General features: G+C 37.9%; 1 protein-coding gene across 3 annotated transcripts in view; it reads left to right on the forward strand.

The window, feature by feature from the left end:
• The window catches only part of COL9A1 (collagen type IX alpha 1 chain), a 75,845-nt gene that overhangs the window by 46,278 nt on the left and 15,793 nt on the right, over positions 1-13,774 (forward strand). For all 3 annotated transcript variants that reach the window (XM_074819815.1, XM_074819816.1, XM_074819817.1), the window contains 9 exons: positions 401-454; positions 638-691; positions 815-868; positions 1,093-1,146; positions 2,253-2,297; positions 3,073-3,126; positions 3,234-3,287; positions 12,347-12,400; positions 13,156-13,227. In XM_074819815.1, the coding sequence (XP_074675916.1) occupies positions 401-454; positions 638-691; positions 815-868; positions 1,093-1,146; positions 2,253-2,297; positions 3,073-3,126; positions 3,234-3,287; positions 12,347-12,400; positions 13,156-13,227 (495 nt within the window). The remainder of the gene's footprint in view (positions 1-400; positions 455-637; positions 692-814; positions 869-1,092; positions 1,147-2,252; positions 2,298-3,072; positions 3,127-3,233; positions 3,288-12,346; positions 12,401-13,155; positions 13,228-13,774) is intronic.

A 13,774-nucleotide genomic window follows, 5' to 3' on the forward strand; every position in this document is an offset into this window, starting at 1 on the left:
AAACCTGTACAGGGCAATTTGTGCCCTTTTGTTTGGGTGGCTTTGTTTTTTTTGTTTTGTTTTGTTTTGTTTTTTTAACTTCTTTCCTGCTCCCTGCCCCCCCAACTGGATTTTATACTTGGAAAGCCAGTAACTCTATGGGTTGAAGAATGAATGCAACATCCTTTGCTTAGACACTTCTGGGTTCCTAGGGGATGGCTTGAGCTGTGCTTTCTTAAGATGCAGTTGTCAGCTGCATTTTTAAGAAACTGCATTTTTAAATAAAGTATGAGTTTAAGATGTCTGCTTTGACCAAGCGTGAGTTGTACTGTTGCTGATTTACTGGAGGTTTTAGCTAGTAAATGCAAGTAAGTTTATTCTGGTTTTATTGCTAGAATTTTTTTTTTTTTTTCTCCTGTAGGGGGATCAAGGACAGAGGGGTCCACTGGGAGAAGCAGGTCCAAAGGGAGAAAGGGTGAGCACAGACAAATTTCAACTTGTGTTGACTTGCAAACAGTGGTTACTTACAGCATTTAAACATACAGCATAATTGGTACTCTCAAAGTAATGCATATCTGAATGAGTATGTGTTGATACTCTTCCCGTCTGTCATTTCAATGTGTTTATTTTCATTTTTAAAAATTATTATTATTTTTAGGGCCCTCAAGGTACAAGAGGAATAAATGGTCTCCCTGGGCCTAAAGGAGAGTCTGTATGTATATTTAATTTCTTCAATTGCTTCATGTCATGCTAATTTGTATATCAGAGTGCTTGGGTGAAATCTCTCCAAAACATTAATTTTCTTAAATTTTTTTTTTTTTTTTTTCCCTTCAAGGGCTTACCAGGAGTCGATGGTCGGGAAGGGATCCCTGGAATGCCTGGAGCAAAAGTAAGGCACGGTTGGCATATATCTGAGCCTTGGCAGTGCCCTAGATTTGTTCACTCATTTGTGGCTTTTTCTCATGCTGCTGCCCGTGGCTTTATGCACATTACTAGGGTAATTGAATGAACTTTCCTTCCTACAGATCTAAAAGTACTCCAGCTCTGTGTTCCAGAAATAAAATTTTCCCTTTTGTTTGATTTGCATAAATTGCAACTTAAAATGTTTTTCAGGGTGAACCAGGAAAACCGGGAGCTCCAGGTGATGCAGGGCTTCAGGGACTGCCAGTAAGTATCTGGTATTTTACCTTTGAAAGTTAGGCTCAGTTCAAACCACAGAAAGGCCAAATATAGGTTAGTGTGATGCTGATGTTGGAGTAATTTAAGTGAAAACCTAAGCAAAAGGCCCGGGAAGAGTATGTGTAATGCAAGGGGAAATTCTGCTATGTATATCCAAAACTTTTGCACAAAAGCCTAAATTTCCTCACAGTACCGTAGTGAGGAACTCGGTCTCACTTTGTGGCCAGCATGCAACTTTTTTAGGGTTTCTCATATCTGAGACCCTGTGGATATTATGGTGTGACCCCACAATTAGAGCTGGTCTCATGGTATTGACTAGGGCCAAACCTATTCCCAAGGTGAGCTGGAAGAACCGGCCAGCTAGTCTAACATACCTTAGATGAACAATCATCTCCTTTTGATACTCTGCTGGCTCAGAACATCTGGAATGCATCACATTGATGCTTCTTTTGGGGGGGTGGGGGGGGAGCGGAGTTTTCTAGTTTTCCCCTGTGGTGAAGTTATAGGGAATCAGTATTGCTTTATGGACGTTTAGAAGGTAATCCTTGCACATGAATAAGTTTGAAAACTGTACCAATTGTCGAAAGCTAAACAGAAACTTCTTTGAAACGGTATGCTATAGGAGTAATCGCTGTGAGGGTATAGTGAAGGAGCTGTATTAAAACAGAATAGGAAGTAAATTTGTAATACAAAGTGAGCTCTTAAGCTTGAAAGAAGATTTGGTAAAAGTATATGTGTTATGAGCTGTTGCACAGAAGTGAGGAGGGGATGAAATGTATACAAAAAGTATCTGTTAAACTCTCTACCTCCAGTGGCAGTGTACTGGGACAAAGAATCTATTTCTAATCTAAACCAGTAAAAGCCGTAACTCCTCACTTTTCTGTGCTCCTTTTGCCAATTTATGAAGTAGGAATAATACTCCTTATCTGTTACTTTGTAAATGGAAAGAATTCAAGCTTGGTCCGTTACTGGATAAAAGTGCCTCCCTATGAAGTAAAAGTACTAGAAATACTTTAACATGAGAGAGATGTTTTTTAACACCATTTCCAATCCCCTTATCAACAAATAAACACTGTAAATGTTATTTTTTTCAGGGTTTACCAGGCTCTCCAGGTGTGAAAGGCATTCCTGGCCCAAAGGTAAATCATCCTGAGTGTTGACTTTCTTACAATACTGTATTTGTGCTTATCAAGTTCTATAGTATGCAGTGAAATTATATTAACTTTGTTGTGGTAAGAGACAAGCCTTTGGCTGAAAGAATTAAATACATTCTTTTATCAACTCTAGTCCTGTGCTTTTTTATGATTCTTTTGCTACATGATGTGGTTTTCATGATAATACCTTAAAAAGGCCATTTCTTCTTAAATTTGTGGAAGTGATTGCTAAAGGAGGCATGTGACATGGGTACCTCGCTACAATTTGAAATGAGGGATCTCGTAATAAGAATAATATTTACAGTTGCCCTAAGTTGACTGACTCAGACATTGTCATCTCTATTTACGTACCACCAAATTGCAGCATCAATTCTTATTAAGTTTAAAAAAGTATTTTATGATTGAGAGTATGGAATGTTTCAGACAATAACGTTTGAGTTTAAAGTAATTGAAAAAGAAAACTAGATTGAGACTTGAATTTCTTCTGAAATTACATGGAATGATATTATCCTTCTGTGATTTGAGAGCAATAACCAAGTCTATTTGGGATTTGTCAGTATGTAAACAACAAAAGAACTGAAATCTGACTTGAAAAATTAGGTAGAAGGAATTAGGTGAAAGATAAATGAAAACCAAAATAAAGGTGGAAGTCAAAAATGAATACAGGTGTATTTTTTTTTAGACCTTATTGATTTACTTATTTTAAAATGGAACAGTAAACCATTGGCTTGGCTAATATTTTTCATCTTTTGTCCAACAGGGCAATAGAGGTCCCCCTGGGGTGCCGGGTTTGATGGGAAATTCTGGGAAACCGGTAAGATGATTAATCTTATTCAAAAGATCTAGAAAAATGAAAAGTTTTTCGCATTGTGCAAAAAATCACTTTTCAAATTTGTTGCGTTCTTCCTATCCCCCAAACAGGGTCAACAGGGGCCGGAGGGAGAAGCAGGTCCAACAGGACCCCGGGGACCACCAGTAAGTATTGAATAAATTTCTAACTGAGTGTATGTAATACTGTAGTGTCTAAAGTTATGGCTGCTGAAGCTAATCATGAGGTAAAAATATTATTCAGCACAAGTGCTATTTTTTAAGGTAAATAATAAGTGTTCTTTAACCCCCTTCTGTAACAGGTGAATGTGCATTATCACACAGAGAAATCCAGAAGCACACGTCCTATGACTTTTTCTGGCTTTTTTGACAAATTAAATTTTAAACCTTTGTTTATATTCTTCTGGTATGTGTTTTTAAATGTGCTGAGTAAAAGCCCAAATAGAGGGAATGAGGATGGTTTGTGACAAAAAGCTGGAACCAAACTCCTGTTCTTCCACTGCAACAGTGAACTCCCACCACTGGCATTGAAAAGTTTAAATTCACTACTTGTCAGTAGATCACTTGCTCTTTTCTTTAACTGTTTCAGCCTCTTAAAGAAGCTTGTGCTGTGTATTACAAGGCTTAGCAGTATATTACAAGATTTTGAACTTTGGACTATTTGGAACATGAATTCTTTTGGCTAGGACCTATCTCTATTGCACATAATGTGAACAGTGAAGCAAGTTAGGAAGGAAAGGTACCTGTCTGTCCTGCTGAGTAAAGAAAATGGCTAGAGACTGTCCTCAGCCCCCTTGGTCAACTGGCACAGAGTGGTTTGTCTTCATACTGCTAAACTCCCTTAACACCCCCTGATGTCTAAGAGCAGGCTGGATGCAATCAAGTTGCATGTGGGGAACAGTCTCTTGCTGTTCCCAGAACTTCTTGGGCATTATCTAGGGAAGTCCACCTGAGACTAACCATTTATCATGGATGATGCTGGGATGCTGCTCGAGCCTGTGCCTTGGCCCTTTCTGGTTGACATTATCAATGTAGCTATAGTGATGTGAAGTATAGCATTTATCTCTACTTGGAAACACTGATATTTTAGTTTCTTTTGCTGGAGATTTTCCTTAATGCTAGAAAGATTCATAAGACTGGAGAAATTGTTGCTGGGCAGGTAGCTTGCTGTAGGAAATAAATGTGCTAAGGAAAGGGAACTGATGGCATTTGCAAAGGCTCAGTGTTGAAGACAAAGGACAACTGTTCCTGAGGCATGCTTGGGGTACTAGAGTTTCTGCTGTGCACATTTCTGATTCCCTCTAGAGTGGACCTGGCACGGATTGAAGTTACATAAGGCTGATCTAATTTCACTTTGCTGCTAATCTTTCTGTGAGGGGTGAGAGGGTCAGTGATTTGAAGAAAATTTTCATATACCAAAATTCAGTCTGATGACACTGACAAGGCTCTAGGCTCTGTAACCAATTGCTTTTGCAAGCTTCTCTCTTGCCACTGATACCCTAGGAATACTTTCCTGGAATTTTCTGAGCTTCTGCTATCATACAGTGACATAACAGTTTTACTCACGGAGCTGTATGGTTATGCTCATACAGGGCTTAGAGAGTTACTGATAGGGATATATTTATAAGGGTATTTTGTGGGTCAGGAATATCTTTTCTGAATTAACTCTTAAACATACAGCAGCAGTCAGCCAGGTAACAGATTTCATTTCCTTCTGTGGTTTGCGTTATCGTGTGCTAGATGCATTAATTCATGAGATCACATTTATTTTAAACTGAATCTTTGTATGAGTGCTGTGTCCACAGCTGCCTATGAATGATATAAAAAAGGGGTTATATGAGCATACACTTACTAGGATGGGATACAGGTATTTTCAGCCCCCCACGTACCCAGCTTGCAAACATTTATTTTTCTTGTTTGTGTTTAAAAATGTTGGGTGCACTAGAAGAAGTTTTCAGCCCTGTTCTTCTTGAGCTGACATTTTGTATGCAGTAGGAATTGTAATTGAATCAGGCCAAAGTAATTGCTCGCTCTGATAATGCACTGTAATCTGCTAAACTATGCTTTTAATCCTTTCAATGTGAACATGAATTTACAAAATCAGCAGTCCATAGAACAGGGGTTGACACGCAAGGTTAATTATTAGTAACCCTGTAGTCAGACAGAAGTACTTAATGCAGATTAAATGCAATGATTTTTCTGTTTATCATTCTAGAGGCCAGCAAGACATCTGGATATCTTGTCTTTATTTTCTCTGTCTTTACCAAGTGCACTCATTTTGGAAAACATGTGAACATTAGTACAAAAGCATAGAAAGAAAAAACTTTTGGTCAATACAAAATGGAGAAGGGTAGTAGATTATTGATAATAAAGTAAGTTTGCATGTAGAACAGTAAACAGTAATCTACTTCTCATCAATAGTTTCTTTAAAGATATAAAGAGCCTTGAATAATAACTGTGTAGCTCAAGACTACAGGCAGCACATGACTGGAATGGCTTTCTGTTTTCTTTTTGGGAACACTGGAAAAAACATTACTTCTACACAAAAAACTGGAATGATCTGGATTTTTTGTTCAGTAAGGACACAGGGTTGGAATTATTAAACCTTAGTGAGCTTTGGCCCAAGTTGAGTTTTCATTTATTTTCAGGGCAGAATAAAGAGTGTTTCCTCTTTCTTCTGCAGCACATAACATGTAGTAGATATATTTGAGCCTCAGCTTTTAAGACTCTGCCCTTATGTTTCCAGGAAAAAAAACCCCTACAGGTTAAATAATTCTACACGCCATGATTTTCAAACTTCTAAACTAAAAACTTTAAAAATAAGTTGAGAAAAGTTTTTACAATTGCTCTAAAGAGAATTTTTCTTTTGAGTATTTCTGGATTTTTTTCAAATTTTGAAATTTTCTCAGAGCTTTAACATTTGATAGTTTTTGACCAAAGTTTTATAACCAAACACTTTCAAAGCCTGAGGATTTTATGGTTACTATTTGGGTATTTTTCTTGTCCTTTTCCTTCCTGTTTTGCATTATAGTCTTTACTGCTCACTTACGTTCTTTTCTTTCTCTTACCCCTTGTTCCATTTCACTCTTGGTATAGAAATTCATGTAGAAGTAAGAGGGGCTGGGCTTCTTCCTTGAAGTTGGAAAAAAACCTTGATGTTTTACAGGATATGGAGAACTTCAGTCCCTTAATGTATTGCTGCATGGCAGCAGCCACATGAGAGATCCTCTTCACTTTCCCATTCCACTTACCCCTGTTCTTCATGTCACTACTGGGGAAAGACAGCATGGCTGGTAGCTCTGGGAGGGGCAGAACTGTAGAAAGGACCTCCAGTGAAGGTTTGCAGGGGGGTAACAAGACTGACTGCTGATATGGATAGCAGGCTGGTATCTGCGCTAGGGAAAAACAACATGCCCACATTTGTGCTATATAAAATCGCCTGACACTTCAGCTTTAGCTACTTGCAGAAAACATCTTTTTGAGAGTGTGAAGTTTTTTGAGGAGTTACACAATGGAGCGCTATTAAGCAATCATCAGTGACTCTGTGGGACAAATTAATACTTCTATACTGTTTACCAAATAGTCTGTAGTATCCTCTGGCATAAAGCATGTTATTTCAATGTTACTTTTGTTATTAAACAACTGTTGGAATGTAGTTGGAACAGTATTGTTACTAAGCAGCAAATTCGAATTTTGGCCTTTTGCAACTCTGTAAACATTTACAGTTTCACAGGGAAGATATTAAATAGTTGAAAACAAGATAAGTAGCTCTAATTAAAAATCGGCAAACTCATGTGTTGGGAGACTCTTACCTCACTGCCGACAAATATCCCTAGGAGAAAATTACTTTCAAAAGTGCCATTTTAGTCTATCATTGCTTTTCCTTAGAAAACTTAAGTTGGCACCTGAGCGGAAAAAAAAGTTTTGTTTATTTAGTTCACTATTCATCTGTTCAGTAAAACAGAAAAATTAGCTGGAGCAACCTGGAAATTTGTCTTTTTTCTTTCTAAATCAAACATATTCTCCATTCCACTCATAATTGTTTTGTTGGTTAACCTTATGTTTGCTTCATGTTATGCTAGCCAATCCAAGTAATTAACAAACTCATTTGTGATTTAAACCTTTCAAAGCCAGTCATCATGGCAGGTGGCCCAAAAGAAGCAATTCTCAAACACAGGAGTGTCATTCCTAATCAGTGGAATTTAGCCATGCTCCCTAAGCTGCTTAGCCATTTTCTTTCATATTTGCTGAGATTTAGTAAGATTTAATTTTTTATATTGTGTCTGGAGGAAATACTGACACTACCCCTGTTTTTTTCATCCCTTGTTTTTCTTTAGCAATTTAAAGGTTAAATAGCTGATTTGGAGAACATGGATCCCATCCTGTGGTTTTGCAGTGAAAAGAGAGCTTGAAGCATTTAAGTAATCATTTAACTTAAAGTTCAATACTCGCCTAGCAAATTGAGCGAACTTGATGTATATGCAGGCCAGCATATATATGTTGTTAAGGATTTAGGCTGGAATACATGTTTTCCTAACATTAGCAACAGAGGTTAAGTATCTAGCTGCCTAAGATTTGATACCGTAGCCCCCTCTGAGAGAATTCTGAGGGACCCTGGTTGGTTGGGCTGACTTGCTCTCTGGAGGTGCCTTTGTCTCACTGCTCATTATAAAGAGGGAGCCTAGAGAGTACCTTGGATTTGGTACTAAAATGTCAGACAGCCTGAAGTTAGATGAGAATACTGTTTTCAGCATCTTAAATTACTTTCAGCTAAATAATTTTCTGAGTCTTTAAAGATATTTTTGTCTTACCTACCCTGAAATGTATCTTTGGTTACCCTAACAATTATAAATAAAATCTAGATCTAGTTTTTCCATCATATTCTTTTTTCATGAATCCAACTGAAGTAATGGGTCATTTTCCGTAGCTGGTAATGGTGTAGTGGTACTGGTAGTGTGGTAGGATGAAATGTCTTTGCCTCAGTTTATATGATATGTTTAGGCATTAGTGGATGTGTTATGTATATATAATTTCAGAGGTGTGCCACAAATGATGAGTCATAGTTTACATTTAAGATACAGCTAAAGGGGTTGCAATGCACAGTCTATATCAGAATCAAAAGAACAAAGTGGATTTCCATCCTGCCAGGTACAGTTCTTATCCAGTAAACCTAAGCCTCTAGATGGATGTGACGAAGCTTTCTGACCTTGCACAATTCTTCAGCATGGTTTGTACAGAGCAGCACTTTCTTCTCTCTCACTCACAGACTACATAACCCAGCCAAACCTGGTTAGTATCTCCAAGCCTCTCCAGTTCTCGTACTATCTACCCCTGTCTTTCCAAAGTGCATAATCAGATTCCTGTCTTCTATCTCACCCACTACCCCTCCACCTCCAACAACAGCCTCCTTTGACCTTGGGCATGCAGGACCTCTGGATGTCAGCAGATATCCCAATGTTGGCTTTTCCTAAGCAGTGTAGACAGTAACCTTGGCAAAAAATGGCCTTGTTATGGAGTTAGTGTACTAAAGCTGTCCTAGACTTCAGTTAACACTATAGACGCAGCCAGTATGAAAGGTCTCTGTCCTTTATACTCGGCCACAGTATCACCCTTGAAGAGAACAGCAGCTATTGGGCTGCTGCTTGTGCCCAAGGCGTAACACAGTTAAGAGAAAGGTACATTTCAGGCTAGACCTGTCTCTTACCATTATCCTGAGCAGTGCAATTATTACTCTGAGAAAGGTGCAAAGGTACATCTAAAATCACAGAGAAAGTTTGCTGTATATTTACTCTTCTAGCAAATAATAGTTTATATATTTGGATGGTTTTTATTACTGTACTGAAGGTCAAAGGGAGAGTCCTGTTGATGCTTCCATGGATAAAACCTTGAATTTAAATTAATAATTCCTCTGAGATTTTGGGTGAAAAAAAATTACAAGTTAAAGTCTCATGAGGATATAATTGATAAATGAGTTACATTTTGCAAAAGACTTTGGAATACTAAGTTTAAAAAAAGTTCATTCCAAAATGTGCTTTGTTTATTCTTTTTTGTTCTGCACAGATTTAATTCTCTATGGCACTGCTATTGAATATACTAAAATTGGTATGACATACATTATAAAAACAAATTTCTTAAGGAGAGTTTTTTATTACAGTATACACTGGGAATTACCTGTCAGGAGATTTTAATTAGTGTTTCGATTATCTGGGCAGCTAAAGTGAGATGCAAATTACCTGGGGCATATTCTCATTCTTATTATCGTTCCACTCAATTGATCAACAGAAAATGAGTAAACTAGTGAAAGAAACTTTTTTTTTGCATGAGAACGCATTCTGTAACTGCTTGTGGGCATTCTACAAAAGAATGAAGTCTTCAAAATTTCAGTGAGGATGAAAACCGTCCCAGACAACCTAAAGGAAGGTCTACTGTAAATCCTGTAATGTCCCCTTACCTATGTTACATTCAAAGGCTAAATATAGATCTAACAGGACTGTGAGAGAGACATTAAATCTTCATTTAGATGTATTGAGTGGTCCAGCAATCCTGCCTTGGAACAAAGGGAAGGCAGATTTTGTTGTAATCACAGTCCAGCACATCAACTGTGGAAGGGCTGCATCCTGCCATTGTTCAGTATTGCGGTGCTGTACTGCCATTTCACACGCTACCTACGTGCCTTGCTGTCCTTTGGGAGAATGACTCTGTCCTCAGCAGTTCTCACATGCTAAGTGATAGTATACTTAACAGAAATCAATTATCTATACTGCTAAAGTCCTGGAGCAGTCCTGGATGTGCTTTTGGTCCACACTGTCTAACGTCATTGACTGAAAGGATCTCTAGGCAGTGGCCAAGCTTTGGAGTACTTCAGGAGCCATTTGCAGCAATAGTCTGTGTGCTGCCTCCCTTCATTGTAGGCCCAGAAAGTTTACCAGCATGGGTGCAAGCCAGTCTCTTCCAGCTCACTCCCAGCTACTCCAAAGAGTAGCTACTTTCCCTCTTCAAGTGTTCCACTTCTAAGAAAAGTAGGAATTTTGAAGAAATCGCATAAAACACAAATTCTGGTCTTTTTTTTTTTTTTTTTGTTGTTGTTAAATCCGGTGCAACATGCCCATTGATTTGTGAGTGGCCTGCAACTATGGACTGTGTCATATGTAGGGCTGCTGTGTAAGAAAGGTAGCTGAGGACATGGCCAAACTGCCTTCTGTTCTGTTTATTGCCTATGTGTAATTTAGAGCACAGTGGAAGGTTTCATCTGGCCAAGTACAGATGTCAACACCTGAACCAGTTATTACAGAAATCCTCTTATAGGCTGTAGGAAAATGTAGATGCTTCTAGGACATGACTGGTGATGTATTTTAAATGTTTACGTGAGGATATTTCAAGATATCTTTTTTTTCTTCATCCCCTGTGAAGGGAACTAAGAGTAACTAGCTCAATTTAAATCCTATTCCAGCGCCATTTCGGACAGGTATAACTTGGAGGAAGCTTTACAGTCTTTTAAGTTATGCCCTGGGCCAATGGAATTCCTGATTGTTCTTTGGGCTCCAGTTCCCCTCTTACTTGCTAAAACACAACTCCTGCAGATCTTGCAGCGGTGGCTCATAGTTTGAAGTAATCTGTCCTTACAATGTCAGTGTTTATGGGAAATACTGTCCTTTTGTGTTCTGGCTTTCTGTATACTAACCTTTTTTACCACCTTAGAAAAGCATTGGTGTTTGAAAAAGTGGCTGTAATGTGTATTTGACAAAAGATTTTTTTGCATTTAAAGTAAAATAGAAGGTTAATGCATCTTCTGGGATGTAAGATGAAGGTGATTTTGGGGGGCTTTTGTCTTCTGATTTTTTTTTTTAACATAAAAAAGCTTCTAGAAATTATACAAAGTGCTTTCAAAGGGTAGTGATTTTAACACCATAGGATATTTTGAAGGAAATGAATGGAAAAATCTGTTTATGTTTAGTCTCTGATCTCTCCAGGATACCTAATTATTTCTTGAATTGTAGAGTTAGTTTTCCTAAGCTTGTGTGAGAAGTTGTCATTGCATTTATGACCTGGTGTAAAAGGCCATGCCTGCCATATCCTTTTATTGTCACAACATTTCACAATATTTTTCTTATTATGAAGAAAATACCTATATTTAAAATCATCTGTTGTATACAGCACTAGAATGCGTAGATCTGCTTTTATCTGAAAATTTTTAAGTTATATATATAACAGGTTATCTACTTACATATTTAATAGCTTCAATTGTTGATATTTTATGATCTTAAATGCTATATCATGCTTTTATAGCAAGTACCCCTTTGTATTCACACAGTGGAAGTAAGAAAAGTGTCTCAAGTGAGACTTAGGCTTGTGTTGGGTCAGTGTTTAAATTTATCTGTAAAGGTATATATGTGTACAGGTAAGAGTATATGTATAAAACTTATTGAGCTGTTCTGAAAGGTTTGATCATAAGAGAAAAACCCTTTTGAGAAAGGTACTTTAGTTCAAAAATTGTTTACAATCTTTGAAAATTTGACTCAATGTCAGGTTTACCCAGAGTATATATTCAAATGGCTGCATTAAGAGATGGGTTAAAATGCTAATGTGAATATGATTATCTGAATGGATAAACATATCTGAAGTGAAGATGTAAAGTAAAAATCTAGTAAAAAGTATATTTATACTTATCACTATTATGAATAGGGATTTTGAAAGGTTACCCTTCACAACAGTCTAGACTTGTTTTTAACCTAAGTGAGTTTGTTAAACATGACTTCTTTTATGCACGCACTTTTCATAGTTGTCCATTGTTCATGTGGGGTCATGGGCTTTTAAGTATGTGGTCATGTGGGAGTTCAGTTGATGGAACTAAGCAAAAGCCTAAAGCTAAGCATACATGTCAGAGTTGTCTTAGTGAAGTAAATGTGTTTGTGACAGGTAACTCTCAGGTGTGATCCCATGAGGGGGACTTGACTGTGCATAATCACCCAGCAGAATGAATTAGTTGAACCATTGTAGGCTATTGTTAACTAAAATGTTTACATATCTCAGGAAGTCTCACTGTTTTTAATACATGTTATATTTTTGCACTAATAAACAGAAGTCTTGATTAAAGGTAACTGCTAAGTAGTGTCATTCACTAAACATTAAGAAAAAAAAATCATACTTTATTCCCTGTTCACAGGAAATATTTCAGGAAGTAATGATGTCCTTCTATTTCCTATAAGGGTAGCAGAGGGGAGCCAGGTCCTGCGGGTCCTCCAGGTTTACCGGGGAAATGGGTAAGCAGTTTATTTCCATATTCAGTGCTCATGTTTACTTTCAAGGAGCTATGGTATCATCTGGAAGTATATTTACCCATTTATCCATGCAGGGAACTGAAAATAACATTGAAACAAGTGACAGTTGAATTTCAGTCCTCTGTGACTGTGCTAATATTAGAAAATGCTGTTTTAAAGTATATGGAGATGTGTGGGACTTCTTCTATTGAAAAAAACCCATAAATCCTGTAATGTGCGAACTTGGGTTGCACACTCCTGTGTGGGCTGCTTGTACTTGGGAAACAGGAGCAGTGAAAGACTGGCTTTCTGCTAACAGCTATGCGAAACTAATGAATGGAACAGATTATGAATGCCACCTTTTACCAGTGCTCCATCAGTATTTACACAGTACCAGTTAGGAGCATAGCTGGGGGAGGTCTTGGTTGAAAGAGCCTGCTGTTACAGAGGAATGTGCAAATCACAGAGTGCAAGATCTTAGGAAGTATGTTTTGGAGAACCAGACTGTCGTCGAGGGATTGGAGGGTGGAAAGCCCTGTAAACCATTTCTGTCGTTTGTCAGCAATAAAATCATAATAAGACACTGTTTAAAGGGCTGTATCTTGGATCAGCTCTATTTTCATCAGATAATCCTCTTCCATCAATTTAGGACTGTTCTGAGATTAAGATTCTGCCCCATCAGCTTGTCAGGATACGACCCTTACTTGTTCATTCTAAAACAGATCGTGTAAGTTTACATACTTGACTTATTTTCACAGGGCCCCCAGGGTGATATTGGACTCCCTGGACTGCCAGGTCCTCCAGGCTTACCTGGTGGTAAGGGTGACCGGGTAAGAAATGCATACATATATACAGACTGAAGTTTGACATTAGGAGTAAATACAATAATTTCAGAATTGTTTTCTGTTTTTACATGAATTAATGTCTGGTTTCTTGTTTTGTATATAGATCTTCTAACTGCTTAAAAGCTGTGCTCTAGGTGCCTGTTAACTGCTTGTAGCTCATAAAATGTACAGCAAAAGGTCTTGCCAGTGTTACTTAGGGGACTAAAATAAGATTACTGGCATAAATATTTCCTTTTTTGGAGTCTGAAGAATTTAAAGGCCTAACTCATATTGCACATTATTGACTCAGCCAGTTCTGAAATTGTAAGTCAGGGTTTCTCGTCACTAAAAAGCTTTGGAACTTCAGCGCTGGTCTACAGTAGATACAATGCCTTTTACATATGTCTTAGGACCTCTGTGGAAATGCAGCTATTGAGACACCTATGCATACACACACAATTGCAGGATATAAGTACCTCTTCTAGTAATTTGTTAGGAGGGAAGAAGTGGGTCCTGGGGATCTCACATACTTGCAGAAGGTATCTTGCTTTGC

Source organism: Strix aluco, chromosome 3 (assembly GCF_031877795.1).
Source record: "Strix aluco isolate bStrAlu1 chromosome 3, bStrAlu1.hap1, whole genome shotgun sequence".
Lineage (NCBI taxonomy): Eukaryota > Metazoa > Chordata > Aves > Strigiformes > Strigidae > Strix > Strix aluco.